Source organism: Benincasa hispida, chromosome 11, assembly GCF_027475165.1.
Source record: "Benincasa hispida cultivar pf3 chromosome 11, pf3_genome.v1.1, whole genome shotgun sequence".
NCBI classification, from domain to species: Eukaryota; Viridiplantae; Streptophyta; class Magnoliopsida; order Cucurbitales; family Cucurbitaceae; genus Benincasa; species Benincasa hispida.
In genome coordinates, this window is record NC_143488.1 from 835,856 (window position 1) to 863,083 (window position 27,228).

Consider the following 27,228-nt stretch of genomic DNA (forward strand, 5'->3'; position numbering starts at 1 on the left):
ACCTTAATCTAAATTTTGTCTAATAAAATTTCAAAACTTAGTTTAATTTTCAAAGTTTTAAAGATCAGATAAACACAAAATCTGAACTTTTAGGATTAATCAAATTTAAACCTCAATAACTAAATTTGTAATTTAATCAAATTTAAATCTCAATGAAGATGCAGTTATAATGTTGTGACAATGCCAAAGTTGCAAAAAAAAAAAAAAAAAAAAAAAAAAAAAACTGTAGGGCGAAGATATGAATATGTAAAGAAAACAGGTATGTTTATACTTTGATTCCACCCAAAGAGCAATAATTAAGACAGTAATAATAAATACAAAAAGCCTTTTGTTCTATTTTGACGGCCAAATTGTATTTGATATATATATAAAACCCTTTTTGGCCGAGGTAGGGTTGAAGAGAAATGACCAGAAATTTGTTAAGAATTTAATGGCGAAAGAAACAGCAGCATCTTTGTTTCAGGCACTGCTACTGTTGTTTGTTTTTTGATCGGAAGCAGGATCCCAACCTGGAGGTTTGATGTTTGGCCAATCACCCCGACATCCCAACCGAATGTAAAGACTTTTCTTATCTACAATAACATAGCACAGCAATTCACTCAACTGAAATATACCCGAATCACACAAGCAGAGCAATTATTCACAGTACAAGAGAAAATCGACAGCCTTGACGTCACAAACTTCAATATGAAATCAGATCACAAGATCAAAAGTCGTTCCTTCAGGTGGTTCCACTATATAATATTGAACACTTGTTTCTTATTGTATTCTTTTAATCAATAACATTGGTTTGATGGATTCGTCCATCAAAATATCGGGTTAAAAGCATGAAATAAATTGCAAATCTGGAAAAATGAGCAGCCTCTGAGCAAAAGCAAAATAATGAAGTGGCTAAATATTCTTGTTCATTGAGAGTGTTTTTGGGTCATAAGACTCACAACTAACAACATATAGTTTCAAGCTAAACATGGGACTTTACAGTGACCAATGGTTAGATTCACAAAACTGGCACAAAAACTAGCATTATTATTAAATCACTAGACAATCCAAAAGTTTAAGCTAAAGGATTATATTTAGTTACCTCAAGTTTCTATACGGGTTTAACCGTTGAATTCCAAGAAGCATTGCAAAAAGGATTTAACAATATATCAAAGAAGTGGTTATCCCTTTTTCCTAATTAGATAATGGGAGGGATTGGTTTATGAGTCCAACTTTACGTTCATGTTAGATAATAAACCACTACTCATATTTGTCCTTTTCGTAGGTCACAGCAAACTTGAAGCCTTTAAATTCAAGAAAAGTAGCTGTTCAATTTGACACATTCAAAATTCTTGGTCTGGACGTATGACTGAAGCTATTTTAACTAGACACCCTGCTTAAGATCACATTCTAATAATTAAACATTTTTTTAACGTTGAAATGTCTCCCTCCCCTTTCCTCCCACACCAACTCCTCACCCCTTCCTCCATCCATTCCGCCGGAACTCACCATGCCTCCTCATCTTAACCTTGCCTCCTTCCCTCCTTCTCCCCCTCCCTCCAACCACTCACCGGTGTCTCTCCCTCCCCTTTGCCTTTAGTGTCCTTCTCTGGCGTTTTTTGCCATGGAACTAAAAAGTTGTTGCATCCTCGATCACTTCTTCTGTATATAGCAAGAGGGACCCGGTTTCCATGTGGAAGACTTGAAAAGAGGCCAAACCATTTTCCTTTCAATGGCCTCAGCCCCTGGCTCCAAGAAAGCTTTCGTAGACTCTTGATTGGCTCAACATTTGAATTTTTCTTACTAAAGGAAAGTAGACCAGAGCTTCATCCGTCTAGCCAAATTTCGAGCCAAAGATATGTGGTTTGTAGAATGTGCAGTTTGGCCTGCTTCAGGGGGATGAAAGAACATCCACATTCCGTATGGTGATGATAAATCCGGATGGCAAGATTTCAAGGACATGATTGGAGTCAGCATCCACAACTTCAAAGAGTCCCCCTGTTCAACAAGTCTTTCTTCAATGAAGTTCCCTTCTGAGCTAGAACAGGTCAGTAATATTTGGCCAGTGCCTTCCCCCTTAGGGCCTCATGAAAGAAGTTACTCAAAAGTGTTAAAAGGGAGAAAGGAGTTTCCTTATTCGGCCTTTAAGTCCTCTAAGATTAATGTCGAATCTCATCTGAAGTCCCCTGTTCCAACTTTGGTAAAACAGAGTAAGAAATCTTTTTGGATTCAGAAGAATCATGAAGTTATCAAAGAAGACTTTAGTAGCTTATGGATCATTTCAAGACTTTTGGTATTTAACGAGTGGAAGGAAATAGCAAAAGAACTAAGTAAGGCCTTCAGCACCAATGTCATTATCAATCCCTTGTTTGCAGACAAAGCTTTAATTAAGGTCAGCCAAGGTGATTTGAACGATCTAGTTATATCTTAGGGCAAGTGGCAGCTATTCGGTTTTTATCACTAGATGTTCGAAAAATGGAATCCAATAAGGCATGGTAGACCCTTAGTAATGAAAGGATTTGGGGGCTGGTTATCAATCAAGAACCTCCCACTAGATTATTGGTGCAAAAATACTTTTGAAGCAATAGGGGCCTATTTTGGTGGTCTTGAATCAATAGCAATAGAAACTCTTAATCTCACCAATTGTTTGGAAGCTAAAATTCAAGTCAGAAGAAATCTTAGTGGCTTCATGCCGACAACCACTTAAATTAAAGATGAAAATCATGGCAATTTCTACTTAAATTTAGGTGACATCGAATGCCTAGAAGCGCCCTTCAAGTCTTTTGGTAATTTACTTTTTAAGGATTTTTCTAATCCAATAGACTTGGTTCGTTTGAATCAAGTTATAAAGGACGAAGGTGTCAATTTCCAAATTGCTGTTTCAGATTGGTCCTTCCTTGTTTCTTCTCAGTCCAAGCCAAGTTTCTCAAGAAACCCGAATCCGTCTCCAAAAAAGTCTATCTCGAAGCCACAGATCTTGAAAAGAGATGCGAGCATTGCCAAGGAATGTGAAAAGTCACCTCCATTGGAAAGAAACACTGATAAATCAGCCACTTAATCTTTGGTTTTAGCGGTAGAAGTCGAACAGCCATCAGAAGGTGGAGAGTTCCCAGTGAAAGAGGTTGAAAAGTCACAGATTCTTGATGAAGAAACTGAAAAGGCGCCTCAAATAGTCTCCTAGCCTATTCCAATCTTGTCAGAAGATTCAGTTGCCAAGAGTCTCCCCTCGGTTTTCACTTTCTGAAGAAGGCCCTCTCTCTGCCATTAAGAAGAGAGATTTTGGGAGGTAGTTCAGCCGGCAATTTCCCTTTAGAAGTTGAAAAGCCACTCGCACAAAAGAAAGAAAAGTCATTAGGCCTCTACAACATGGGAAAATTTAGTTCTCGGCAGACAATTTTTTTTGCCCCGAGCACTAAAGAAGCTCAAACGTCATTTAAGCCTGCTTCACTCCTCCCCTGCCCTTCCATGAGTAAGTCTTCTTCCCTTGTCTCCGTAAAACAGTTGGATCCTTTGCCACTGTTAGATTCAGTGCCCAACTCAAGCAGTCTCGCCCCCTTTCTTGTGCCTTCCCCTTCTCCCTGCATTAAGTCGACGCCCAGACCTAGCAGACCAGTGGCCAAACGGCACTCCAAAGCAAGACATTCCTCATGCCTCTTTAAATCCTTTTCAAAGCATTTCATCAGAAGAAAGCACTTGAAGGAATCTTTTAAGAATACTTGCCTCAGAGTAAAGCCAGTGGTTGATCAACATCCGAATCTACTAGAAGCTAGATGCACTTCTTCTCAAGGACTGTTCCAAAATATCAGGTCAGCCCCCCTATCTTCTCACCCTCCTTTCTTTGAACACTATTTTTTCCTTGCCTAATTCAGAGTTAAATTTTCTGAGAGGCTCACCAAGTTCCTCCCCAGGTGCATCTTCAAAAGAAAAGGGAGATGCCCTCATTGAATCCCCTTTCAACGTGAGTAGTGAAGAAGTTGATTGGATCAATACAGATGAAGATTCAAAGGATTCAAGGAAAGAAGCATCTCTTTTATCTGACTTAAATCCCCTGTTCCAGACAGAGGATGAAAAGCCTTCAGAAGCAATAGTATCCGACACCATTTCTCCTGCCTTTCCGTTTGATCTTTCAGCCCACCTGAAGTCCATAGTCACTGATTGCAAACTTATATTGGATTGACAGTTGGCTGTTAAGGCTGCATGCAAAACTTCGGTCTATAAAAATGAAAATTATGACATAGAACACGAGAGGCCTAAAAGATGCTAATAAGAGATTGGCTCTCAAGCGATTTCTAAAGAAACATAATCCTTCGGTAGTTTTAATTCAAGAATCAAAGAAAGAGAGTTTTGAAGCAAGCTTCATCAAATCCCTTCGGAGCTCCAAAGAGATAGGCTGGGATTTTGTTGAATCATATGGCACTTCTGGTGGTTTACTGATAATGTGGGACTTGAGCTTGATTTCTGAGAATGAAACTTTGAAATGTGGGTATTCTTTATCAATAAAATGCACCACTGTTTGTAAAAAGACTTGCTGGATCACTAATGTTTATGGGCCAAATGACTACAAAGAAAGAAAATTTGTTTGGCCAGAACTTCTCTCTCTCTCAGTTTATTGTAAGGAAGCTTGGTGCATCGGTGGAGACTTTAATATTACAAGATGGGCCCACGAGAGATTCCCTTTGGGCAGAAGCACTAAAGGTATGAGGAAATTTAATGACTTCATAGACCAAGCCAAACTTCTGGAGGTCCGGTTGAGAAATGACAATTTTACTTGGTCAAGGGAAGGTGTTTCAGTTTCAAGATCTCTATTAGACTGATTTTACATCTCTAAAGCATGGGATGAGTTGTTTGAAAGCTCTATAGCCAATAGACAAGGCCATACCTTATCCGATCACTATCCAATTTTACTAGAAGCTACGGCTCCTAAGCTGGGATCCCTCCCCTTTTAGATTCTGCAACAGCTGGCTGCTCAATAAGGAATGTTTCAAACTCATTGAGACAGCTTGGTTAAATAGTGAAGCTCGTGGTTGGGCTGGTTTTGCCCTTAATCAGAAACTGAAAAAGGTGAAAACAGCAGTCAAGGAGTGGCACTCTAAATTCCAAGAAGATCAAAAAAGGAAAGAAGAGGAGCTGTTAGAAGAAATTGAAAAGTGGGATGCTCTTGCCGAAAGTTCTAACCTCTCTAACAATGAAATTGCAACTAGATCCTCTTTGAAATTTGATTTAATGTCACTCTATAGGCTAGAGGAAGTTAATCTAATTCAGAAAAGTAAGTTGAATTGGCTCAAGTTGGGAGATAAAAACACAAGCTTCTTTCATAGATTCCTTGCAACAAAGAAGAGAAGAAACTTCATCTCTGAACTAGTAGATGATCAAGGGGTGCCAACTAAGTCTTGTAGAGAGATTGAAAGCTTAATCCTGAATTTCTATAGTAGCATCTTCCTTAAATCTCCAGGGAGGAGACACATTCCTTTAAACCTAGAATGGTCGTGTATCAATTCAAACCAGAATTTGACATTACAAGCCAAGTTTTCAATTACAGAAATAAAATCAGCCATAAAAAACCTTGGAAAATGCAAAGCCCCTAGCCCTGACGGCTTCACCATGGAGTTTTTGTTGAAATTTTGGAACCTGATCAAGGCAAGCTTTCAATCCACCTTTGAGGAATTCTACAAGAATGGTAAGCTTAATGCTTGTATAAAAGAAAACTTCACCTATTTAATTCAAAAGAAGAAAATAGCAGCTGCGGTCAATGATTTCAGGCCAATCAGTTTAACTACCGTGATATATAAGGTCATTGGTGATATATAAGGTCATTGCAAAGGTGCTGGCCGAAAGACTAAAATCGGTAATGCCTAATATCATTGCTCCTTCCCAAAGTGCCTTCATTGAAGGAAGGCAAATTTTGGATCCCATTCTTATTGCTAACGAAGCAGTGGAAGAATATCGAGTAAAAAAGAAGAAGGATTGGATTCCCAAGCTTGACATGGAAAAGGCCTTCGACCGTGTTAACTGGGATTACTTAGAAAAAGTGTTGAGAAACAAGAATTTCAGCTAGAAATGGATAGAGCGGATTATGGGGTGCGTAAAAAATCCAATGTTTTCAGTCTTCATCAATGGTCGACCAAGGGGAAGAGTGGCTGCCACAAGAGGCTTAAGGCAAGGTGATCCCCTCTCACCATTCCTTTTCCTTCTTGTTAGTGAAGTGTTAAGCGCATTGGTGAACAAGCTTATTCAATCCGATCTTGTTGAAGGATTTGTGGTCGACAAATAAAAAATCCATGTTTCCATCCTTCAGTTCGCAGATGACATTTTATTATTTTGTAAGCATGACAACACCATGCTTGCAAAACTTAAGCAAACAGTGGAGTTTTTGAATGGTGTTTGGGTCAGAAAGTGGATTGGGAAAAATCAGCCCTTTATGGTATTAATGTGGATGAAAATGAGCTGATTTCCACCGCTGCATCTCTGAATTGTAAGGCTGACCACCTTCCCTTCTCCTACCCAGGGTCGCCTCTAGGTGGTTATCCGAAAAAACTATCCTTTTGGCAACCGGTATTGGATAAATTTCAAGCTAAACTGGATAAATGGAAAAGATTCAATCTCTCAAGAGGAGGTAGAGCCACTTTATGCAAGTCAGTCCTGTCAAATCTTCCAACTCATTATATGTCCATCTTCCTTATGCCTAAAGGAGTTATTTCAAAAATGGAGAGGATAACAAGGAACTTCTTTTGGGAAGGACATAATGGAAGCAAGCTGAATCATTTGGTGAAGTGGGTTTCGGTGCAAAAACCCTTGGCGGATGGAGGCCTCGACCTTGGTGGTTTCAAAACAATGAATTTAGCACTCCTAGCTAAATGGGGATGGAGATACTTTAACAAGGAAGATTCCTTCTGGGGCCCGGTAGTCAGAAGCATACATGGCAAAGATTCCTTTAATTAGCACATGGCAGGCAAAGGTGGTAGAAGTTTGAGAAGCCCTTAGGTTAGTATCTCGAAGTCTTGGCTGAAAGTTGAGTCTTTGGCCACATTCAAGCTCGGAAATGGCAGCCGGATTGCGTTTTGGTTAGACCCTTGGGAAAGAGTGACTCCCTTCAATACCTTGTTTCTATGTCTTTTAGAATCACCTTGTTTCCAAATGGTTCAGCAGCTGACCATTGGGACAGCCGCTTGGCCTCATGGTCAATCTCCTTCCGCCGCTTACTTAAAGATGAGGAGGTGCTTGCATTTCAAGACCTGCTTGGAAAAATTGCAACAAGAAGAGTCTCAGTTGAGTTTGATAAAAGGGAGTGGTCCATATCAACCTCGGGTCTTTTCACGGTCAACTCTCTTAAAATCCACCTTTCCCCCTCCTCCCCTTTGGATAATTTTCTCTTCTCGGCCCTATGGAAGACAAATAGCCCTCGAAGAATTAGCATTCTCATCTGGATAATGTTTTATGGTCAACTAGATGTAGCCTCGGTTTTACAAAACAAGTTCCCATCCAACTCCCTCTCCCCTTCAATTTGTCCACCGAGCCTTCACTCTAACAAAGATCCTCTCCACCTCTTCTTTTCGTGCTCATACTCAGTTTGGTGCTGGGAGAAGTTGTTGTCCATCTTCAATCTCTCATGGGTCATGAACAATGATTTCAGGGGAAACATATTGCAGCTTTTAGTTGGAACAAGCCTCCATAATTCCAGCCATTTACTTTGGATTAACGCGGTCAAAGCTCTTTTGGCAGATTTATGGTTTAAGAGAAATCAAAGGGTGTTTCATGATAAATCTCTTGGGTGCCAAGATCGCCTCAAATCTGCCCGTCGTCGTGCTTCTTCTTGGAGTATCCTCTCCAAGCATTTTAATAGCTGCAGTTTAACGGATTTCAATCTCAACTGGAGAGCTTTTATCTTCCATCCCAACGGTGGATCTTAGCTTCGCCAGCTGTTTGCTCTCCCTCGTTTATTTCAATTTGTCTTGTTCTAAGTTTTCCCCCTTCTTCGGCCATTGTTTGGGACTAATTATGCGGTTTGTTTCATGTTTTGACTTCTCTTAGTATTAGTTTTAATTCTCTTTTCTTGGATGTGATGGGGCGCTAAGAGGGTGTCAACCTAGTTGAGATGCCCGGGTGCGCTTGCTAATCCTTTTAGTCTTTGCTTTGCTCATTGTATAATCCTCTTGTACTTTGGGCTTTAGCTCACAATTATCTTAATATAATGAATCGTTTTTGTTGAAATACGTTAAATTAGCCCTAAGGGCATTTTTGTCTTTTTACTATATTTGCTAAATTAGGGTTTCACTTCATTCTATTTATATCTGAGGTTGGGTCTATTGTAAACATGACATAAAATAATAAGTTCTTTTCTACCGTGGTTTTTCTTCCCTGAATTAGGGTTTTCCACGTAAACTCCTTGTGTCGTCTTCTTTTCCTATTTCAATATAGTATCAGAGCAAGGTGATGAAACCCTAACCCCAGTAGAAGAAACTCAGTCATCAAACTTGATAGGTGAAGGTACGCTGACTAATGAGGCTGTGATTCAAGCAGCGGTTGACCGCTATCTCCGAACCATCATCCCAGGTGGCTCAGCCGAACAGATCCAACTGGCGAGCCGAACAGCAGGTGGTGGGATTGCTCCAGCTGGCGCGCCGATTAGCTTCCAGTCTCAGCCGTTCCAACTGAACACCATCGATCGGACCTTTCCAGCTGAACAGCAGGTGGTGGTGGAAGGTCACGCTTTCCAGCCGGCGCACGCGAAGGGGTCACAACCGATCGGACCTTCAACTTCGCACAACCGTCTCAGCCTCGCAAGTTCTCCAGCCGGCGCACGCAATCGATCTATAGCCGGTAGGTATCTCGACGTCGCACAGAATCGGATCTACACCAGACGGTCATGGGTTTGCTCCAGCTACCGGGTCGGGTTAGATCGGTGTGATTTCTTCAGCCTCACAGCCGATCGCCGAGCCTTTTGTCCGTTACCCACCATCACAGCCGTCTGGGAGCAGCGCCGGTAACGGGTTGCCAAACTTTGCCGTTGGTGGACTTCCGGCAGTAGCTTCTTCATAGTACCATGGTGGACAGCCTCTTCCTCATGTATATCCAGTTCAGCCCCAGTTTCGAATGGGTGATTCCATTGAAGAAAATCCCATGGTGTTTAGACAGAAAAATTCCAGATCTGAATCTCATGGGGAACTCCAACAACAATTAGTTAGTCTTCAGCAACAGATGGTCGCCCTGGGAGCCAGATTGAATGGCCATGATTCTTCCCCGATGTATTCAGAAAATCCGGTATCAATGTTTCCTACTCCTCCAACTTCTAATCTTTTATCTGGAACAATTGGAAATTTTGCAGGAATGATCACGGGAGAGAAGTTGAATGGGCAAAATTACTTCTCTTGGTCCTAAACAATTAAAATGGTTCTTGAGGGACGCCATAAGTTTGGATATTTAACTGGAGAGATACCACGACCGAATCCTGGGGATCCTCAAGAGCGTGTCTGGAAGCCAAAGGATTCTTTACTCCGCTCAATGTTAATCAGTAGCATGGAACCACAAATCGGGAAACCCTTACTCTATTCAGCCACTGCCCGAGATATTTGGGATGCAGTTCGAAGGTTATATTCGAGGCGTCAGAACGCATCCCGCCTGTATACTCTACGTAAACAGGTTCACGAATGCAAACAAGGGAGCATGGATGTAACGTCATACTTCAGCAAGATGTCATTGTTATGGCAAGAAATGGATCTATGTCGGGAGATCATCTGGACTTGCCCACAAGATGGAATTCAATACTCCAAGATAGAAGAGGTTAAGCGTGTGTATGATTTTCTTGCCGGGCTGCACCCCAAATTTGATACAGTTCGCAGTAGAATACTAGGGCAGAAACCAATTCCGTCTCTCATGGAGGTCTGTTCAGAAGTTAGATTGGAAGAAGATAGATCGAGTGCAATGAACGGGTCAGGTGTTACCACTGTAGAGTCAGCTGCCTTCGGGGTGAAGTCCGCTGGAGCTGATGGTGACAAGCAGAATAGTAAAACACCCCCAGTTTGTGAGCATTGCAAAAAACAGTGGCACACGAAGGATCAGTGTTGGAAATTGCATGGTTGCCCTCCAAATGGTAAACGTCGCCCTCCGAATGACAAGTCGAAATCTGGGTGTGCTCTAATGGGTGAATCAGTTGAGGGGGTTGCACAACCTCAGACACAGCCTCCAGTGACTAATCCTGGTGATTCAGGTACCATAGGAATCGGAACAGTTGCTCAATCAGGTAACCCTCAATCTTTTAGTTTCCTTGCTGAAGGGAATGAGTTATGGATTCTAGATTCAGGAACAACCGATCACTTGACTGGCTCATCCGACCGGTTTCTCTCATACTATCCAAGTGCTGGAATGAGAGGATTCAAATTGCGGATGGGTCCTTCGCTCCTGTTGCTGGAAAAGGCAGACTGTCACCGTTTCAGGGATTAACTCTGCAAAATGTCTTACATGTGCCCAAAATTTCTTACAACTTATTATCAATAAGCAAAATAACAAAAGATTTGAACTGTAGAGTTGTCTTCTCACCAGATACTGCTTTGTTTCAGGACTTGAGCTCGGGGAGGACGATTGGCACTGCCCGATATGACAGAGGCCTATATTTCCTTTCTGCAGATGCTTCCTCCAGAAGCTTGTTTAGGACTAGTCTTTTATCTACGTTTACTATATCTGAAACAAATTATTTATTGTGGCATTTTCGTCTTGGACATCCTAGTTTTCAATATATGCGATATTTGTTTCCTCATTTATTCCATAATGTGAATGTTTCTTCATTATCTTGTGATGTCTGTATACGTGCTAAACAACCTCGCGTGTCATTTGTTTCTCAGCCCTATAAGCCTACCCAGCCTTTTCACTTGGTCCACAGTGATGTTTGGGGTCCCTCGAGCATTGCTATCCTGTCTGGTAAACGGTGGTTTGTAACTTTCATTGATGACCATACCCGACTTACATGGGTATATCTCCTTGCTGATAAGTCCGAGGTTTTATCTACCTTCAAACAGTTCTATACCACTGTATTAACACAGTTTAACACAAAGATTGCCATCCTTCGAAGTGACAATGGTCGTGAGTTTGTCAACCACACCTTCCAGGAATTCCTAGTGTCAAAAGGGATCATCCATCAAAACTCATGTGCATATACTCCACAACAAAATGGAGTAGCTGAACGAAAAAATCGCCATCTCATTGAAGTTGCTCGTTCCTTGATAATTCCAGCGTCTCTTCCTTCGTACCTGTGGGGAGATGCGGTTCTTACCGCAGCTCATCTAATTAATAGAATGCCTTCACGAGTTCTAAAGTTTCAAACCCCTCTTGAGTGCTTCAAAGAGTCCTATCAGTCTACCCGTCTTATTCCTGAGGTTCCTCTTCGTGTGTTTGGGTGTACAGCCTTTGTTCATACTCATGGTCCACACCGGACTAAGTTTGCTCCACGAGCTAAAACATGTGTGTTTGTCGGGTATCCCCTTCATCAGCGAGGCTATAAATGCTTTCATCAATCTTCCAGAAAATATTTTGTCACTATGGATGTCACGTTCCTTGAAGACAAACCGTTCTTTCCCATTAGTCATCTTCAGGGGGAGACCACGAATGAAGAGACTAACAATTCCACGTACTCCATACCCATTAGCCTCAACCTTGAGCCTAGTCCGAATATTCCTGAACCTGAGCTTAGTCCCAATGTTCCTGGACCTAGTCTACCTAGTCTTGAACCTAATTCTGCTCTTGTTGTTCCCGTGTCGGTTCTTCCTACTAGACAAGTGCCCTGGATAACATATTATAGGAGGAATCTCAGAAAGGAAATTCAGGAAACCTCTGGTGTTCCATCGGAAAGTGTCCAAGCGTCGGAACCAGCTCAGGTTCAAGATCTCGTTGTTTCAAAGGAGAGTCTTGAAGAAAAGTCTGGGAACATAGAAAATGACGAAATGAGCTCAGAGAAGGTTGAAACTTCAGGAAGGAATGAGATGCTGAAAGAAGATGCAGAATTGTCTCAAAAGTCTGATACTGAAGAGGGACAGACGAAAACTGACAACTATGATACCACTCTGGATATGCCAATTGCTCTGAGAAAGGGAACCAGGTCATGTACAAAATACCCTTTGCATAGCTTTCTGACCTATAGTAACTTATCTCCTGTTTTTAAGGCTTTTACTACTCAGCTAGATGCTCTAACAATACCTACCAGTGTACATGCGGCCATGGAAGTTCCCGAGTGGAAAGCAGTAGTAATGGAGGAAATGAGAGCTCTTGAGGCAAATAAGACTTGGGAGTTAGTAGTTCTCCCTAGAGGTCACAAAACAGTTGGTTGCAAATGGGTGTTCACAGTGAAGTATAAGTCTAACGGAACACTCGAGAGGTATAAAGCCAGGTTAGTTGCTAAAGGATTCACTCAGACATATGGGATTGATTATTCAGAAACTTTTTCCCCAGTGGCTAAGTTAAACACGATTCGTGTTCTTCTGTCTGTCACCGTGAATAAAGATTGGCCCCTACATCAACTAGATGTAAAGAACGTATTCCTAAATGGTGAGTTGGAAGAGGAAGTTTATATGAGTCCACCTCTAGGTTTCGAAGCTAAGTTTGGGAATCATGTTTGCAAACTCAGGAAGTCTTTATATGGGTTGAAACAGTCTCCTAGGGCCTGGTTTGACAGGTTCACCGTGTTTGTTAAGTCCCAAGGGTTTGTTCAGGGGCATTCTGATCATACCTTGTTTACCAAAAAATCACCCTTAGGAAAGATTGCTGTGTTGGTAGTGTATGTTGATGACATCATCCTATCAGGGGATGATACGGCAGAAATTGCTAAGCTAAAGCAAAGGATGGCAAGTGAATTTGAAATTAAGGATCTTGGTAGTTTAAGGTATTTTCTAGGGATGAAAGTGGCAAGATCAAAAGCAGGAATATTTGTTTCTTAGCGGAAGTACACTCTGGACTTGTTAAAGGAAACAGGAATGACTGGATGCAAACCTATTGACACTCCTATTGAGGTCAATAGCAAACTGAAAAGTGTTTCGGAAGAAGTTCCTGTGAATAAGGAGAGGTATCAACGCCTAGTAGGAAAACTGATTTACTTGTCTCATACTAGGCCGACATCTCCTATGCTGTGAGGAGCACATGGAAGCTGTGACTCGAATTTTGAGATATTTAAAGTCCACCCCTGGGAAGGGCTTGGTTTTCAGGAAACATGACACACGAAGCATATACTGACTCAGATTGGGCCGGATCTATGACTGATAGAAGGTCAACCTCAGGGTACTGTACCTTTGTATGGGGAAATTTGGTAACTTGGCGGAGTAAAAAACAGGGTGTAGTGGCCAGAAGTAGTGCTGAGGCAGAGTATAGAGCTATGAATCTAGGAGTGTGTGAAGAAATTTGGTTGCAGAGAGTTTTATCTGATCTTCACGAGAGTAGTCCAGGGCCTATGAAGCTGTATTGTGATAATAAGGCTGCCATCAGTATTGCGAATAATCCCGTGCAACATAATAGAACCAAACATGTGGAAATTGACAGGCACTTTATTAAAGAAAAGTTAGACCGCGGAGCTATTTGTATTCCCTATGTACCTTCAGTCCAACAGATTGCCGATGTTTTTACGAAAGGGTTATCGAGACAGACATTTGAAGCTTGTAGTAGCAAGTTGGGTCTTGCCGATATCTATGCCCCAACTTGAGGGGGAGTGTTGAAATACGTTAAATTAGCCCTAAGGGCATTTTTGTCTTTTTACTATATTTGCTAAATTAGGGTTTCACCTCATTCTATTTATATCTGAGGTTGGGTCTATTGTAAACATGACATAAAATAATTTCTTTTCTACCGTGGTTTTTCTTCCCTGAATTAGGGTTTTCCACGTAAACTCCTTGTGTCGTCTTCTTTTCCTATTTCAATAGTTTCCTTTTCAAAAAAAAAAAAAAAGATTATATTTAGTTATGTCGTTATACTCATACTTTAATACTCCCCCACTTATGGACTTGAAAATATATGTAAGACCCAAAAGCTTAAGTTGAGGGGTCACGGTCAATTTAATTATATCAACTCTTTAACAATTTCCAATTAATATGATATCATATTCGTGTGGATCATAATTCAAATCGAATTGAATCTGATGGAAAATTGGAAATCAGTTGTTATCTATCTGTAACTGTAAGGCTGTCTGAAGTAATGACTTAGATTTAGATATATATATATATATAAGCTTCAATATTCTCATTATATCTTGAAATGCAGAAAACATTTCTGTATGAGATGAATTTGAGATTGACATAAATTGTACCTGGAAGGTTTTTGTCCGACAGAATAAGTTGCTTAAGGGCACTTAATGCTGCCTGAGCCACTGCTTTTGAATGAGCATCATCCCAACCCTGAAGTTTAACTACAACTTCTGCATTTGAGTATGCTAGCTTACTGTCTTGCATGTGTCTCCTAGCTTCTTCCTTAGCTGCACTTTCATCTGCATTTAAAGCGCACCAACATTCATTTGTCATTGCCATTTTAAGTCCTCAACTCTTCTCGTTTCTACCATATTATTATGGAAGCTTTTAGTTGGTCTCTGACGTGTTTTAATAACATCTTTTGATCTTCTTGTGTCTACATTGGTGGATCATCCTTTTGATGGTATTAAAAAGATGGTTTGGTTGGCAATACTCGTGCTTTCCTTTGGAGCCTTTGGTGCGAGCACAATGGTCGTCTTTCAGGGATTCTTTTTCCTCTTTCGATAGGTTTTTGAATTTGGTTATGTCCACTGCTTTCTATTAGTGCAAAACTAAATACCCTTTTATTCATTATAGTTTATCTTTTCCAATTGGAAATGTTTGTTGTAATCACCTATAGATGTTGGGGTTCCCTATTTCATTTATCAATAAATTGTTTCCTGTTTCCAAAAAAAAAAAAAAAATGTTTCAAGTGAATGTACATTAAAATTTGCATCTATAGAAAACTAGAAATGGACCTCGTGCCATCTTGTAGACAAAAAGTTTTGCAAAACTTTGAAACTAAAGTATTCACCAACTGGTGGAAAAGAAAGACTGAAATTAAGATGGGTGTGAAAATTTTGAAACTAAATGGAACAGAGACAATGTAGAGAAGTTACCTGTAGCCTCAGTTTGTGAAAGCCAGACAGTGAATCCTGCATAAAGATGTCTCCAAGTATCAGTCCTTCCTGCAGCTCCCAGTTGACCTCCTAACGTTGCAACAACAGCACGGACGTGGCTGTGTGATCAACAGGAAGAACATACATCCTCCAATTCTATCAACCAACCAAATGCTAAAAGACGAGGCAAGTATTAAACATACCTGCTTAAACTTTCTAATACAGTGTTTTCTGCTTGTGCTACAGCTTCGAAGCCTTCAGCAAGCATCCCTGGAATTGATTAGTCATTAACACACTGCAAAATCGGTGATATAAGTCATTTTAAGCATGTAACATAATTTTGGTTCTCTAGTCTGAGTTAGCACTATCAAATTTCGAGGTAAATAGTAAATCATAGGGACTTGGTGTTAAACCTCCCATTGTAAATATGCGTGCAATGCAGGGTGAAAAGGAATCAAAACGTTAGAAGTTATTAAGAGAATCTGATGTAGGGATTTTACCTTAGTAGTTTGGGTTAGATCTTGGTAAAATGTTTTTAGTTTCTTTTTCATATTGTTAATTCTTAGTTTTTTAGGCAACACCATTACTCATTTCCTTGCACGACTTGTCTTCTCCCTTGCAAGACTTGTCTTCGTCTTTGCATGGTTTCCACAATTTCTCTTCTTCTTCACGTGAGTTACGTGACTGTACTTTGTTTTCGCACTCTCCTTCTCTACCCATGAATTTCACATCTTCTCAGTTTTGGATGATTTTTTTCCCTTAAAATTTTCTCACATGGTGAACTAATTTCCCCATAACACATTGGATTCCAATCATCCCTTTCGTGTTTTCTTCCAGCTGCAAGGATTGGCCCGAATTTAGGTGTTCATGAAAACATTTCTACCTCCATTGGTCGTGATCAAATCTGAAAGAAAAACTTCTGCCTTTGAACGCTCTTCTTGTGCTCCAGTTCTCCACTCTTGGCAATTATCTTAAACTTGAACTTTATTCTTAGTTCTTGAAAAAGGTACGCTAAAAGGTTTGCTCTAGTAAATTAGTGTGCTATGTCGAATATACGGCAATGAGAGTTTTTCTATTTTCCGCCAACAGTAGTCAACAGTGGGCTGTTGGCGCATGCAATTGGCATGATACCAAATTGATGTAGCCTGAAACAAGAGAGAATTCTCTCCAAGAAGTCTAAACTTAATCTTCATTATCAATCAAATGTTAATGAATACACGAGTACAATCTTCTATTCATAGAGAATTGGAAACAAACTAGCAATTAAGAATATGAAAATGAACTCAAAATATTTAAACAAAAATTAATCTTTTTTTTAAACGAAAACGGAACTTTTCATTGATATAACGAAAAGAGCAAAGCTCAAATTACAAAGAGACGTGAACCAAATAAACCATAAGAATCAGGAGATGCACCTGGATATCTCAACTAAGTTGACACATCCATAGCACCTTCATCAAATCCAATACAAAACGATATTTCAAAGATTACAATAGATCTAAAATACTTGATTACATAGAAAAAAACAAAAGCATTTCAATTAAGGCAAACATCCTGAATAGAATAATCTTCAAAGAGCTTGGATTACGAACTCCAAGAAGAAGCTAAAAGATGAAATGAACCCCATCTGTCTGACCAATCCTTGTAATTATCCTGGAACATTCTCTGATTACGTTCAAACCAAATCTCAGATACCAAAGCTTTAACTGCATTTGACCATATAATCTGAGCTCTAGAAGATAGAGAAGAACCAACCAAAAGATGTGAAATATCATCCTTTACATTGTTCCCAAAAGCCCACAGCAAACCGAAGTTAGAAAATAAGTTCCACCAGCAATTTCTTGAGAAAGAACAATCAAATAACAAATGCTGCAAATCTTCTCCATTGGCTAAACACAGTAGACAAAATGAGGGTGAAAGATGTTTACTCCGCATCTTACGTTACAAAGTAAAAGAGCAACTAAGGGCATCATAAAGCAGAATCCAAGTCAAAATATTGATTCTTTTGTGACATTTTGATTTCCAAAGGGCTTTGTACATCACCTTTTCAAAACGAGTAGAAGCAATCAAATATTTTGACAAAGATTTCCCCGAGTACCTTCCTGAAGCATTCAAAGACCATAATCTCGAATCTGGTAAAGAAGAAATTCTAGTGCCCTCAATTTTACACAACAGCTGCTGAAATTCAACAATCTCTTCTTTTTTTAGCCACCTACGGAATAAAAGGTTCCAAGAACCAATAACCGAGTCCCAATGATCATTGACACTCCAATTGGAGAAGCAGCAATGTGAAAAAGCTTAGGAAAGCAAACCTTGAAAGGAATATCAGAGCACCATGAATCTATCCTGAGAAAGATATTCCTTCCATTACCAAGGTTAAACTTTGCAATCGGGCCAAATTGACTCCAAGTTCTTGATATGTTGATCCATGGACTTCTCAAATTTAAACCAAGCTGACCCGAAGTGTGCCAAAGATGTGGACCAACTCCCATGAATGCTTTTAACAATTTTGCACCATAGAGAGTCCTGCTCCTTAAGAAATCTCCAAATCCATTTAAACAATAAAGCTGTATTTCTGTTTTTCAGATTTCCAATCCCTAGACCACCATCTTTTAGAGCTTTAGAAGCTAACTCCCATTTAACCAAATGATTAAGCATGCTGCCTTTCTGACCTTCCCAAAAGAAGTTACGTAAAAGTCTCTCCAACTCTAATATCACCGAGCAAGGCATTTGAAATAAGGACAAATAATAAGTTGGTAGGTTGGCTAGAACCGAATCATATAAAGTTAAACGGCCCCCTCTAGACAAGTTATACCTATTCCATTTATTAAGTTTCAAATGGGCTTTATCTATAATAGGCTGCCAAAAAGATTATCGTTTTAGGTAACCACCAAGAGGTAAGCCAAGATAGATGAAAGGCAATTTACCTGCTTTGCAATTCAGCCTTAAAGTAGAGATCGGTGTAGCTTCATCAACATTGACTCCATATAATGCTGATTTCTCCCAATTAACTTGTTGCCCCGAACACCATTCAAAAAAGCCAATTGTTTGAATGAGAATGTCTAACATGGCTTCATCATACTTACAAAAAAGAAGGGTATCGTCTGCAAATTGCAAAATTGATAGATGTACTTTATCTTTACCTACCAAAAACCCCTCAAACAGTCCACTGTCATGAGCTCTATTAACCAAGGCACCAAGCACTTCACCAATGATAAGAAATAAAATGGGTGATAAGAGATCACCTTGCCTAACTCCCCTTGAAGCTTGAATACATCCTTTAGTCCCTCCATTGTACACAGAAAATTTTGGGTTTTGAATACACCTATTGATCCAAAAATTAATCCAAACTACTAAAGTAACTCCGAAGTAAGAATCGTCTCTTATTAGGTGGGAGGGGTTAGTAAAGGATGTCAATTGTCTTGGAAAAGGTGGTTTCTTGCTCCCAAAACACTGCATCTTTACATTCATATTTGTACAGCTGGGAGAGAATTCGGCCAATTAGATAGTTGCTTGATTAATGGTTCACGGATTTTGTCCATGATCTAACCCTAATTTGACACGTATTGTAACTCTAATTATAAAGATGAATCAACCTTGTAAGGACACTCCCTACGGACGATTCACAAAAAACTGAGTTTCAGGCTAAGGAGAGATGACTCTACAAACCATTGCAATAAGAAATATACAGTGGGTCACAAATACAAGGAGTTATGGGTCATGCTTGTGCATGAAGTTGGAATGGAGGAAGAGGCACATGAAATCTTTGAACGCAATAGGCCCATGGAAATTGAAGAAATTTTGGGACTCTCGTTGAATCCAATGGTGGGGCTGACTCCTCCAGGGAGGATGAAGTTGAAAGGAATGATCAATAAAGCTGATGTGGTGGGGGTGATCCTAGATAGCAATACCACACACCACTTCATCTCCCATACCATTGTGAAGAAGCTAAACATCCCAGTTGTGGAAACCACCCATTATAAGGGCATTATTGGAATTGGACAGGCAAAGTAGTAAAATGCAAAGGAATATTCCAATATATGGTGGTCAGCTTTCCAGGCATAACAGTAGCAGAGTATTTCTTGCCTCTTGAGCTGAGTAGAACTGATTTGATTTTGGACAACGAAAAAAGACGTGGGCATTGCAGTCAGTGCCATTCTCTCATTAGGGGAACTGATGCAGAACATCAGCTCAGTTATGAATAGATGAAATCCTCTTGGTTTGCCATTAATTAAATTAAAAAGTTGGTTAGTTGCAAGTAGTTTTGGTAACCTACAATCCCCCTTCGAAACACATCGTCACACACCCTCTTAAAGTCTATGTTAGATTTGTGATATTTGTTTAAGACTCCCGGTCTTTGCTCATTGGGCTGTTTAGAAGTTGTCTCCATTTTGTGGGTATTTGTCTCAAAGGTTGTTCTTCCAGTTGCTAACTCTCCAGAATATTTCTTTTCTCATTTAAACTATTATGCAAAATATTTTCTCTAGGATGTTTCCCTTTCTAATGATTTGCTGATTTTTTTGGGGGATATTTTCCATATTTTCACTATGCTATTTAAGCCTGAGAAGTTTGTGTGCTAGTGTGGCCGCATATATTATTTTGTGAGATCGTTGTGTGAGTTCTTCTGGATACCTACTGCATTGTATTGAATTGAAGAAGGTTTTATGCTTTGTTTGTGGCGGTGTGATCTTCACTTGCTCTTACAATGAGCGTTTTTATAATCACGAAGGTTTGTTTGGTTTAGGGGAACCTAAGACAAAGCTGATTGGGAAGGATTTCTCCATACTCAGGGAGAGCCTGAGTTATTATTCTGCGAGAAAGGAGTTCTCAAGACTTAAAAGGAGCCTAAGTTCACATGTGAAAGGAATTCACTAATAGAAGGAAAGATATCCTCAAGTGAGAGGGAGTCTCACATGCTTAGGGAGCCTAAGTTCGAGTGAGAGGGAGTCTCACATCTAGGGGAAAGCTAAGTTCGAGTGAGAGGGAGTCTCACATCTAGGGGGAGACTAAGTTCGAGTGAGAGGGAGTCTCACATCTAGGGAGAGCCTAGGTGATTAGCTAAGTTGGGCTCTACGTGTGTTACTGTAATCTTCGCTATTTACAGATATACAATATTATAATTGCTTGACTTTTATATATTAGTAGTTTATCTTTCCTGGACATACTCCCCCCAGACGTAGGCGGTCGATCACCAAACTGGGTTGCCAACTTTTGTATGTACATGCTTGATTTACTATTTGTTACTTTGTTGTTGTCTCTAACTTTGCTAGAAAGTCTTGTGTGGCATTCATATAGTATGTTAGTCTTTTCGTCGCTGTGGAGGATGGACGTGCTCTTTCTGTCAATCTTTCCTTCTACAGAAACAAAAAAAGCAATTGGTCCCGAGAATGCGATTGCGTTGAATAGGAAAGGGGCCGAGCTGACTGATGAGCGAGAGCCTTTTTCTAAAGATCTCTTCTTCTTTCTCAATTTTCGGAGAATACGGCATTGTATTATTGTTCATTAAGAACCTAACAAGAGCACTCGTAAAGGCCGACAAATGGATGGTAAGAGTCTCCGTCTTTCAAGCAGCAATGAGAGCTGCAGTTAGGAATCTCAAATCTCTCTCGACGCCGAGAATTTGTGATGTTTCCAGGTCGATCAGAGGTTCGGCTTGCTTCTCCCCCACCTTTTAGCGTTCGGGGGAAGGGAAGTGTGATGCCAGAAGAAGGTCTTGAGAGATCCTTTGAATACGACTAGGGGGATAGAAGCCCACAGAGCGGTAGGCTAAGCCGGAAAGAGAGAGAGCAGTTGGTTCTATAATTGAAATAATGGAAATGCTCTGTCATAGAGCTTCGCTAGCAGTGTCGAGCAAAGCTCGCAATTCGACTGGAACTAAAGACCAGAATGAAAGTAAACAACGCCTTTTAGCTTTCTTCAGGATTTGGCCCGAACTGTTCGGCAGATTCCCACGCGTTACACACCCGTTCGCTACTTTGTTCTCAATTGTTCCCACCGCTTTTAAAAGGCGAGACAATCTACCTTTAGCTAGGAGCCTCTTTTCCTTCTGCCTAGCTCCCCGAAAACAACGTTTGACTTGCATGTGTTAAGCATATAGCTAGCGTTCCTTCTGAGCCAAGATCAAACTCTTCTTTTGAGTATGATTGTGCCCTGCTGTGGTAGAACCTAGTGAACCGGGAGTACTACTTCCCAACCTTCTGTGAACCTTGCTTCTCTTGTGATTTTTGCTATTTTCTTTTTCTTAGAAAAGTGATTGATATCAAAGAGAGTCTCAGTCTAGTCAATCAACTAATCCACTAGTGGAGTTCCCGTGGTATAGTAGTAGTGTGGTAGTTGAGACTCCGCCCCTATCTCTTAGTCTTTTGAAGAAGGATCATGAGACTTCTTGACCCAAGGCTGGTGCTTATTCAAACTTTGTGGTTCAAGGATTGCGCACGCAATCAATTCCATTGGCCCTCTCAAACCTTTGCTCTCTTTTCTCTTCTTGAGAGTCATCCCTTTTGTTGTGAGAGGAGAGATGTGAGAGTTTGGAACCCTAATCCTTTGGAAGGGTTCTCATGTTAGTCCTTTTCAGTGTTTGGTTAACCTTTCTCCTCTTGGTGAGTCAGTCTGTTCGTTATTGTGGAAGATTAAGGTTCCTAAAAATGTGAAATTATTTACTTGGCAGGTTCTTCATGGCCGTTTTAATACGTTAGATAGGTTTATGAGGAAGACGTCGTTGATAGTTGGGCCTTTTTGTTGTATTCTTTGTCGGAAGGCGGCGGAAGATTTCAACCATATTCTTTGGCATTGTGATTTTGCGAGCTATGTTTGGGATTCTTTTTTCTAGACATTCAGCTTGTTGTGTGCCTGACACAAAGATGTTAGAGATATGATCGAGGAGTTCCTCCTCAATCTGCCGTTTGGGGAGAGAGGCCAATTTATTTGGTGTGCCTGTGTTTGTGCTATTACTTGGGTATTATGGGGTGAGAGGAATAGTAGGGTGTTTAGAGGGGTTGACAGAGATGCTTGAGAAACTTGGTCTCTTGTTCAGTCTCATATTTCTCATTGGGTTTTAATTTTGAAGACTTTTTGTAACTATCCTTTAGACATGATTTTATATAGTTGCCTTTCTTGTAGTAGGAGCTCCCCCTTTTTTATGGGCTTGATTTTTTGGATGCCCGTGTATTCTTTCATTTTTTTTCTCAATGAAAGTTGTTTTTGTCAAATATATATATACACACACATATATATTCTAGTGTGTGCGCGCGTGAGGAACCACATTCCAAAATTACAATTTACAATCTCTATATAACATGCTACCTTCGTTCTTATGCTTATATATAAAATCTTCTAATACACTGATATCTTTTAAAATATGATCTAGAATTCGTCTTCTCCCAACAAAATGTGAGAGTACTAGTAAGGGATATATTGAGAATATAGTTAGGATGGTAGTGAGGGCATAGTGGTAATTAGCTAGTGATGTTTTGTTATAAACAAGGCGAGTTGGACACCTTAGAGGAGGGGACATAGCCCTTCAAAAGCTATAGATATTGTAATTTCTCTTGATATTTTTAGATAATTCCATTGTTATGTTTTGTGTTGGGTTCCTTGTATGGAAAATCCCAACACAAAGCCCCCTTGCTTTGGGAAATTGTTCCAGGGAGCACTTGTTTTATTGTTTTTGCCAAAGTTGTGGGAATGGTTTTTTGTAAAAATAGCGGCAAGGTTAATGTTAGGTATCCAAACACAAAAAATATAAGATAACACTAAAGATAACCATATTGCAATATCAATGAAGAAATTACAATAGTCTCACAAAGTCCTGCAACCAATAATCCTCACCAAAATGATTCCCATGCCTAAAGTGCCCAATTCTCCTTATTTATAACCAAGGCACCACTAACTAATTGCCACTATGCCCTTACCACTATCCTACTAATATCCCCAATATATCTCTTACTAGTACTGTCAAACAATGGTGGAGAAGGGTGGAAAGAAACTTTTGTCTAGAAGGATAATTTTTATTTTTTTATTTTTCCAATCAAAGGAGGGGTTGTGCTAAGCAGTATCCTTTTGTGTTTTACTTCTCTTCAAAAATCTTGAAACAAAATGAAGAACAAGTTAGAAAAGGCTACGAGAGATTTCTTGTGAAAAAAATGTCGAGGAAGGGCGTGGGTCACACTTGAGAATTGGAATGTTGCATTGGGAACTAGTGAGAAAGGGGCTAGGAATAGGAAATTTAAACAACAAAAATGTAGCCTCTCTAAAATGGTCGTGAGGTTACCTTTAAGACCCTAGGCTTTGTCGCATTAAACAATTATGAGTGAGTGTGAGTGAGTTTCATCTCATCGACTGAAATGCAGGCAGTGTCTATAAGGCTAAAGGCGCCTCCAGAAGTCATTGTAAGGTTATTTCCCCCAGTCTCCCAGGTTTCTCCCTTTCACTACCTTTTTCTTATTTTTCTTAGTGGGGATGGCAGTAGAGTTCCAATTTTGGGAGGATTATGGGATTTGTACTAGTCCCTCCCAGTTGCAAATTACCTTTGATTTCCACGATGGCCATCTCCAAAAATCATCTAGTCTCAACTATGATTCACTAAAAGGGCTCTCTGCGATGGTGACATCAAGGGATTAGCCTCCCATTTACCTTTTCACTAGTTAATTGTTTCCACCACCAGATATAGTCACCATCGTCCTTAGGGTATGAAATATTTGAGCTCCTTCTCTTGGAAATCTTTGTTGCATTGATCGGCGTTCTTTCCAACTTCTTCAGCTCTCACTCTTTCTTCTTTACTTTGTGAAAGTTGAAAAATTCAGAGAATATACAGCTCTTTTCTGGGCTTGCAGCCCTGAAGAGTCAATTCGGAAGCTACTATTTTGTTTTTGGTCGTAACTAGCAGTGGTGTGTAAGAGCATGGCAGCAGATTTGAATCATATGCCGTGGACCCTTTCACATCCATAAAGTGGGATTGCTTGAGTAGAGTTTTCAGTCCTCATTTCAAGAAGTTGAATGAGGAGGCAGAGCATATAACGCTTCCTTCTGGCTTCTTAATACAATGTTATTTTGTGATTACTCTCCATTTTCTATGACCAAAAGTTGGCGATCTTTTTGTGCAAGTTTATGTATTTCCTTTTTGGCTGGTGGCCCTCTTTTCTGGTGAAGGCCTTCCATTCTACATTTTTCTAAAAGATGAGAAACAAAGATCAGGTACATAACATTCTGACCTCAGAATCAATATAGACCAACTTATAAAATTGTGAGTAGTTAAGGGAATCCGTTACCTCTCCAGCACACTCCCGAAGGTGGTTATTGTGAAAAGGAACAAAAGTTTATAAGACCCTGACGATGATTAGTAGCATCAAAGCATGTCAAGGGTAAATAGTACTTACATGAATTAATGGTCTGCTTGGAAAATGTTTCCAGCAATTCTTTTGTACTCAATGGAGTATACCTAAGAATCATGACAATAAAAATTTCTCAGATGAAAGTTTGACAAAATTAGCAGGAATAATTCTAAAAGGGAAAAAGTGTGGGCTTTTTCATGAGCACACAATAGAAATATGCAAATATTTTTTTGTATATGAAGAAATATCGTACGATGAATACTGAGATGATGAAAATTCTAAGAAATTGTAATTTTTATTTGAGATTGTAGGAAAAAAAGAATAAGTAGAAGAAGACGGCGGCCTTAAAGAATCTTCATGAATTTCTGCCTTCAAAGTTGGTTTTTTCCCCCTTTTAACTTGGGGATTATATCAATTAAAGCCTCAAACTAATAATTATCTTAATTTAACCCTATTTTTCACAAATGAATCAATTTAGACTATCTATTAGTGATTTATAACTATTTTCAATTGATTTCATTAAGAAAACAAGGCATTGAGGTCATGCCTTGGACCTAGGCGCATGGTTTAGGGGGCTTTTTAAAACACTGGGAGGGCATTAATTTCTCCAAGTTTTTAATGTTAATAATTGAAAAAGGGAAGTAAATGCTTTTCTTGCCTATGATAACCGATGAAGTATCTGGCGATAAAATATTTGCCTGGTTTAAGTTGTTACGTTACAAGGCCACAATTCAGTTGATGACCATTACCTGGAGAGCATAGAATCAGTTGTTTCAAATGAACTAAAAATTTACCTGATGACCATTGTCAACTTCGACCATTGGAAAATGAAAATAACCCAAGATAGAGAAGGAAAAAAATACCCAAGTCCAACTGCGAGTTCATGAGCAACTTTTTGGTTAATATCTGTTGAATCCCCTATCAAAAATATAGAAGTTCCTTTTAGAAGCTGTGTAGATCCTGCTGTTAAGGATTCCCAAGACTCAACAATGTCGGGCCATTTCAAGTCTGGATCATGCTTCTTCAAATTTATAACTAGTTGATCTTCATCAATATACCTGTTCAACATAAGAAATGTCATATTTAGACATTGTAGTTCATACTGGTTGTAGGGAGGTTATCTACCATGACAACAACAAACCATATTGTTTCTGCAGGTTTTATTTTCTCAAATAGTTGCTTTGTTTCCAGAAGAGTTATGATAGACCCCAGGCGTTGTACTCTAATAGTCAAAGAGGTTTCATTTGCATCCACATAAACATCTTTTGAACTACGAATGTCTTGAGTCCCAAGTTGTAACCTCAGTTCCACTTCAGAAGAACTATCGGTGAACTGCATGAAATTTCATCTAGTAAGCAGGGGGTAAAAGACTGGTGAACGAAGAAAAAGGCAATTCCAGATATAGGGTGGATAAGAAAATCGTCCTTACTGAGTGTAAGCATGAGATATAAATTGCTAACGCCTATATGATGTAAGTTGTTATTCGGTGATTGGGTTATTGCTTTTGATTGTATTTATATATGAGAGCTTATCATCTCCTTAATCAATAATATCGTGAGATTGCATTGGCTCCAATATTTTAATATGGTATCAAAGCAAAACAATCATTATAATTCAACCAAAGCACAGGCAAACCATAACAATTAGGAATTATTACAATTCTTCCTGCCGTTTCTTATCCTATTCTAGAGTATCATGACAACCAATTTGCTTAAAACATTATATGCATTAAATTGATGCAGCCGGATTGATTATTCATTTCCAATAAACCATTTATATGTCTACGCCCAAATTTTCACCACAGCTATAATGAGACATCTGCATACAAAACTTCAGCTCTCTAACCTCTAGTTCCTCGACGTATGCTGATCAAATACGTCGTTTCTAAAGATAACGAATGGAAAAGAGAAGGAAAGTTCTCTTCCATTTATAAAATTCTAACAATAGTCAGTCCAGATACTATCCTTCTCGCTTTTGGAAGGCAAGACGAGTGGTTTTATCCAAGAAATACTTCCAAAAATTCTGAACGCAGCTACAAATACTACATATGATAGACTACAGAGAAATTCAACGAAATAGGGGAGGAAAATAAAAAACCAGAGCCACATACAATTTACAGTCCTAATTTTTGCACAAACCAAACAAAAACAATCGCAGAAGAAGTACCTCGTAATCCAAAGTGCGAACTGGAGCGGTGCTGGAGGAGCAGTTACGAGTGAAACGAGAACTGAAACGAGAAGTTGAAGGAGAGAGGTTGGCGGAGGAAGTAAGACCGATGGAATTGGAAGCGAATGCGACGACATTGGAGCAAGAAGAGAAGATCGAAGAAGAAAACTGGAGGCTTCTGGTAGGGTTTTGAGAAAAAAGGCACAGAGCGCTGGTAAGGCTCGTCGAAGCCATTAGAGCTTCGCGCGAAGAAAAGGGGGAAATTGGATAAGGAGATTGTAGAAGGCGGGATCGGCCGACGGTGGCCGGAATCTTTTGAACTTGATATTGGGCCCTAAAAGGCCCATTATTAGTTCATTGCTCGGCCCAATCTAAACATTATTGGATCACTAATGGCCCAACTTTTTTCATTGCTCTTAAAATCCTTCCCTTTCTTTACGAACTTGAACCCTACATTAACACACATGGCTATGCATACGACATATGATTACCACTACAATTTTCTTTGACAATCTTCACGAGAGGGAGATTAAACTTCAAACCTCCAGATTAATAGTATAAGTTTATGTCAGTTGAACTATACTCATGTTGGTACCACTACGATCTTTTAATTATGAGTAACTATCATATTTGTATTCGATTTATTAGAAACTTTCATAGGTA

At 39.7% G+C, this 27,228-nt stretch overlaps 1 protein-coding gene across 1 annotated transcript; it reads right to left on the reverse strand.

The window, feature by feature from the left end:
* Nucleotides 1-245: 245 nt before the first annotated feature.
* Nucleotides 246-26,857, reverse strand: SKL2 (shikimate kinase like 2). Its single transcript, XM_039036507.2, has 8 exons — nucleotides 26,566-26,857; nucleotides 25,541-25,731; nucleotides 25,263-25,457; nucleotides 24,445-24,506; nucleotides 15,274-15,340; nucleotides 15,071-15,189; nucleotides 14,255-14,431; nucleotides 246-572 (listed from the first exon to the last, which is right to left on the reverse strand). The coding sequence occupies exons 1-8, from the start codon at nucleotides 26,797-26,799 to the stop codon at nucleotides 460-462; spliced, it is 1,158 nt and encodes a 385-aa protein (XP_038892435.1). The 5' UTR covers nucleotides 26,800-26,857; the 3' UTR covers nucleotides 246-459.
* Between the last annotated feature and the right edge of the window lie 371 nt (nucleotides 26,858-27,228).